Genomic DNA, 6,170 nt, shown 5'->3' with positions numbered 1-6,170 from the left:
ATTTCATCGTACAAGGCATTTAAGTTGCCTAATTAAGGTAATTAGGGTTCCATTACCCGCCAATTGTCCCTTTTGAGCTGCGCGGTCTTCTGATTTCAGAACCCGTTCATTGACTTCTGCGAGTGCTTGCGCCTGTTGCTGCTGACTGCGACGCGGTTCCGTTATACACTGGTCCACCAAGTTTGCTGGCAGGCAGACCGCTCGTTCCGGACGTGGTTCAATTCACCCACACGACACGTTGGAGGAAATAGATTGCTGCTATCGACACTAACATAGGACGATTCTGTTCGCTCATTTCTGCTGGTGGAACGCTTACGCTAATTGCCACTGGATTTATATACCCGACAGAGAAGCAGGACGCTGCTAATTAAAAAAAATACAAGGCATACGCATTGCCTTTCACAGGTAATTAGGGTTCCAAAACCTTTACGTTTCTCGTTTGTGCTACGCGGTCTTTGCTTTGCAGATCCATCCCGCCATTAAAATGTCCACCGAGCGTCGCATCAAGAGTCTCAAGCTGAGACAACGGAGCTTGATGACGTCATTCAACGCCATTACGAGATTCGTCGATGAGTTCGACGATGAAAGGGATGCCATCCAAGTACCAGTACGGTTAGAGAGCATCATCAAGCTCTGGGAGGACCTCAACATAGTTCAGATGGAGCTGGAGTCCCTCGACGAAGCTAACTTGGACGAGCAACTAAAGCTACGGACCAAGCTCGAGTCGGCCTACTACCGGTCCAAGGGAATGTTGCTGGCGAAAAATAAAAATTTAGTTCCGAGCGTCTCTAGTTCTCCTTCAACTAGTCGTGGCCCTTCGTCGTCATCGCAGGTGCGCTTGCCTGACGTAAAACTTCCGGTCTTTAGTGGAAATTTGGATAGCTGGTTAAATTTCCACGATTTATTCGTTTCGCTGGTCCACTCTTCGGTAGAACTTTCAAACATACAGAAGTTTTACTATTTGCGTTCGTCATTGTCGGGTGACGCTTTGAAGCTAATTCAAACCATTCCACTCAGCGCAAACAATTACGTGGTGGCTTGGAATTTGCTGATCGAACATTTTCAAAACCCTGCGCGGTTAAAGCAGTCATATGTCGATGCGTTGTTCGAGTTCCCTTCGCTGAAAAAAGAGTCTGCTTCTGAGTTGCATTCACTGGTGGAGAAATTCGAGGCCAACGTCAAGGTTCTTCAACAGTTGGGGGAGATGGTCCAATGCTGGGACATTCTGCTGATTCGGATGCTGAGTATTCGCCTCGATCCGACGACGAGAAGGGACTGGGAGGAATTTTCAACGACGAAGGATGCCATCTCGTTCAAGGACTTGACCTCATTCATCCAACGTAGGGTCACCGTTCTGCAGAACATCCAGGGCAGTACGGTAGATGTCCCTTTTTCCGGCCAAGCGAAAAAGTCTACTCAACGACCAGTCGCAAGTCATAATGCCGCACCGTCCAACGCAAGGAAGTGCATCGTCTGCAACAATCAACATCCACTCTACCAGTGTGCGACGTTTTCCAAGATGGCTCCGGAGGATAAGGAGAAGGAAGTTCGTCGCAATCATCTCTGTCGGAATTGTTTGCGTAAGGGTCATCAAGCGAAGGACTGTTCGTCAACGAGTACCTGCCGGAAATGTCGGGGCAGACATCATACTCAGCTTTGTTCCAGCCAACCACCAGCCAGCTCAGGTCCGAAGGCAACCCACTTTACAGATGAGAAGTCTACGACAGCTGCATCTACTAGCAATCAACCTACTGCATCTGTGTCAGCCACCGTCGAGCCTGCCAGCCTCGCTTCCGTTAGTCAAGGACGGAAGGCGATTCTACTAGCTACTGCTGTAGTCATCGTTGTCGACGACAGTGGAACCGAGTACACAGCACGTGCGCTACTAGATTCCGGTAGCGAATGCTGTTTCGTTACCGAATCATTCTCCCAGCGAATCAAAGCGCAAAGGAAGAAGGTCCATCTTCCGATCTCTGGTATTGGTCAATCGTCGGCGCATGCCCGGCACAAATTACTCTCCACGATTCGCTCTCGCACAGGAAGATATTCGACCAATTTGGAATTCTTAGTTCTTCCCAAAATTACTATCGATCTACCGTCGACTTCCGTTGATACTTCGGCCTGGGAGATTCCGCCGAGTATACAGCTAGCTGATCCGTCATTCTGCAGTACGAACCCAATCGATCTCATCTTGGGAGCAGAAATTTTCTTCGACCTGTTCAAGGTTTCTGGTCGAATTCCGCTTGGCGACAACCTTCCAGTACTCGTAAACTCCGTTCTTGGCTGGGTAGTGTCGGGAAGGTCTTCTCATGGTCAACCGATTGCTCCAATCGTCGCAAATGTCGCCACCGTCAACGACGTGCACCGTCTAATGGAAAGGTTTTGGTCCATCGAGGAAGACAACGCCTCTCCGTGCTATTCCGTCGAAGAAGCCGCATGCGAGGAACACTTCCGTCGCACGGTAACCCGCAACACTGAAGGACGATACATAGTTCGACTGCCACTGAAGCAGGATGTGTTGTCTAGCCTCGTCGACAACCGTCGCACCGCTCTACGACGTTTTCACCAGCTAGAAGGTCGTCTAGTCCGTAATCCCGACCTACATCAACAATACCGAGTCTTCGTCGAGGAATACCACGCGCTAGGGCACATGCAGCGCGTAACGGATCACGAGAATCCTCCCACTCCATGCTACCATCTTCCGCATCATGCTGTAGTGCGCGAAGATAGCACGACGACCAAACTGAGGGTAGTTTTTGACGCGTCGTGTAAAACCCCCAATGGACCATCGCTGAACGACGCGCTTCTAGTTGGACCAACCGTGCAAGAAGACCTGCGATCAATTATCATGCGAGCCCGAACACACCCAGTCATGCTGATCGCCGACATCAAGCAGATGTACCGCCAAGTCCTGGTAGATGAGCAGGACACTCCACTGCAGCGAATTGTCTGGCGAGTTTCCCCCGACACTTCGATGGAAACCTTTGAACTAAAGACCGTAACATACGGCACAGCCAGCGCACCATACCTTGCAACGAGAGTTCTCCAGCAACTAGCCGACGACGAACGCGACGACTACCCTGAAGCAGCTGAAGTTCTAAGTAAGGATTTCTACGTCGACGATCTGTTTTCCGGTGGACACAACGTAGCAGAAACAATCGCTTTACGCAAGCAGCTCGACGCATTGTTGCTCAAGGGTGGATTCGAACTCCGCAAATGGGCGTCCAACGAACAAGCAGTACTACAGGATATCCCAGCAGAAAATCGTGCTGTACAAGGGTCAGTCGACTTAGACCGAGATCCGTGCATAAAAACGCTTGGACTGCACTGGGAACCGTCCACCGACCAGCTCCGCTACAAAATTCAGCTTCCTCCGTCAACAACAGATGCACCGCTTACAAAACGCATTGCGCTGTCATATATCGCACGTTTGTTTGATCCGCTTGGACTTGTCGGACCCGTCGTAACTACCGCCAAAATGTTCATGCAGACTCTCTGGACCTTGAAGGACGACGACGGCAAGATTTGGAGCTGGGACAACGAACTACCGACCGCCATCAAAGAACGCTGGCAAGAGTACCAATCGCAACTCCATCGGCTGAACGATTTGCGCATCGACCGTTGCATTCTTCTCGCCAATCCCGTATCAGTCCAGCTACATTTCTTCTCCGACGCTTCGGAACACGCATACGGCTCGTGTGTCTACGTTCGCTCGACAGATGCCTCTAGTGCAGTCAAAGTTTGTCTGCTGACTGCGAAATCGAAGGTCGCACCCCTGAAAAAACAAAGCATTCCCCGACTCGAGCTCTGCGGTGCCCTTCTGTCTGCTGAACTCTACGAGAAGGTGACATCATCGCTCCAAATACACACTAAAACGTTCTTTTGGGTCGATTCTACCATCGTGCTGAGTTGGTTAAATTCTTCTCCGTCGACCTGGACAACGTTCGTGGCCAATCGAGTCTCCAAGATTCAGACCGCCACGCAAAACTGCTCTTGGAACCACGTAGCAGGCCAGCAAAACCCAGCAGACCACATTTCCAGAGGAATACCCGCAGAAACCCTTCTACAAAACGATCTTTGGTGGCAAGGATCTCAATGGCTCCAGAGCGACCAACGCGACTGGCCAATTCAACAACCGAACGCTAATCAGCCTCCCGAAGTCCTCATGGAAGCACGAAAAGTACCAGCAGCAGTAACTTCCGCCGCCGTTGAACCCTCATTCGTCGACCAGTTCGTTGAAACATTCTCCAACTTCCAGCATATGGTCCGAGTAGCCGCTTACTGTCGACGATTTCTTCAGAACTGTCGGAAAACTTCTACAGCACGAGCGGAATCAGCACATCTCACAGTCGACGAGCAGAAGGAAGCAGAAGCGACGATCATCAGACTCATCCAACAGCAAAGCTTCAGCAACGAGTACAAGGCCCTCCAACAAGCACAAACTGTATCCGCAAAATCTCCCATCCGTTGGTTTCATCCCTTTATCGGCGCAGATCAGCTGATTCGCATTGGCGGTAGATTGGGGAAGGCCAATCAGCAGTACGACAGCAAACATCAAATTCTTCTTCCGGCTTCTCATCACTTCTCCGTCCTACTCGTTCGCCACTATCACGAGAAGAATTTACACGCAGCACCCCAACTTCTGCTTAACCTTCTTCGCTTACGATACTGGATAACAGGGTGCAGAAGTTTGGCTAAACGAACAGTTCACAAGTGTGTGATTTGCTTTCGAGCGCGTCCCAAACTGCTTGAGCAATTCATGGCTGAACTACCCGCAGCGCGAATCACCGCAGCTCGACCATTCTCATCGACCGGCGTCGACTACTGGGGACCAATTCTTTTAAAACCACCCCATCGACGAGCTGCACCCACCAAAGCCTACGTTGCAGTTTTTGTATGCTTTGCAACGAAAGCTGTGCATATTGAACTGGTGAGTGACCTAAGCACAGCGAAATTCATCGAAGCACTTCGCAGATTCGTCTCCCGACGCGGATTGTGCGCCGAAATCTACAGCGACAACGGCCGCAATTTCGTAGGAGCAGCCAACGAACTTCGTCAAATAGTGCGAAGCAAGGATCACCAGCAAACAATCGCCCGCGACTGCGCCGACAATGGAATTCGTTGGCATTTCAACCCCCCACGAGCATCACATTTTGGTGGCCTATGGGAGGCCGCAATAGCATCCGCTCAAAAGCATTTCGTTCGAGTACTTGGAACGCACACGCTTGCCTACGACTCGATGGAAACACTGCTAGCACAAATCGAGTGCTGCCTCAATTCCCGCCCGCTTGTGCCACTGTCCGACGAATCTACCGACTGGGAAGCACTCACGCCAGGTCATTTTCTCACTGGAGCTGCGTTGAAGGCTGTCCCGGACACAGATGTCACCAACATTCCTTTCAACAGGCTTCGACAGTGGCAACAAATTCAAAAAATGTTCCAACAGCTGTGGAAACGATGGCACTTGGAATATCTGTCAACGCTACAATCCCGTTCGAAATGGTGTAATCCACCTGTGCCAATCCAAAAGAACCAGTTGGTAGTCATCAAAGACGAAAATTCCCCACCGATGAGCTGGCCGATTGGAAGAATCATCGAGCTTCACCCCGGCGACGACGGAACAACGCGTGTCGTCACTCTTCAGACACCGAACGGCCGATACACTCGACCGGTATCAAAAATTTGTTTGCTGCCAATTTCATCAGCAGCAGAAAAATTAAATTCAACACCTACCCATTGTAAACATGTAAACATGTCAATTCTTCGCGAATCATCAACTTCCAGCACCATCGTCGATACTCACCTGTTCCAGCCAGCAGCACCTGAAAGCTAAAATAATTAGGGCCCGCATATTGTTGGGACAAGCATCTGCAATCCATAAATACAAGGCCCTCATACTGTTTGGGCAAGGTAAGAACCTGTCCAACAATTTTAGTTTTTCTGAAACCCTCTACCGGGTCTTCTCTTTTGGATTTCATGTTCCTGTCGACGGACGGTAATTGTCATCGAGATCATCAGACAAGCGTAAACACCTGCCGCCGACTTCATCTGCACCAGATAAACCACCTATCGACAGAGTAAACATTATCGCACTACAAATTTTATCACTTACCTGCCGATTCACACATCGTCAATGTACACATCATCGCTTCCTTCATCGTCATCGTCTT

The 6,170-nt window shown here is 50.1% G+C and overlaps 1 protein-coding gene across 1 annotated transcript; it reads left to right on the top strand.

The window, feature by feature from the left end:
• Nucleotides 1-484: 484 nt before the first annotated feature.
• Nucleotides 485-5,833, top strand: LOC131688235 (uncharacterized). The gene has a single exon (XM_058972407.1). It carries the CDS (start codon nt 485-487, stop codon nt 5,831-5,833), a length of 5,349 nt encoding a protein of 1,782 aa, XP_058828390.1.
• Nucleotides 5,834-6,170: the final 337 nt, after the last annotated feature.

This window comes from Topomyia yanbarensis, chromosome 3 (genome assembly GCF_030247195.1).
Source record: "Topomyia yanbarensis strain Yona2022 chromosome 3, ASM3024719v1, whole genome shotgun sequence".
Classification (NCBI taxonomy): domain Eukaryota; kingdom Metazoa; phylum Arthropoda; class Insecta; order Diptera; family Culicidae; genus Topomyia; species Topomyia yanbarensis.
Note: the sequence above shows the minus strand (reverse complement) of the source record. Positions and strands in the feature narration are given on the sequence as shown.

Coding starts and splice junctions, on each gene's coding strand:
- LOC131688235 (XM_058972407.1), top strand. CDS start 485: ATGTCCACCGAGCGTCGCATCAAGAGTCTCAAGCTGAGACAACGGAGC.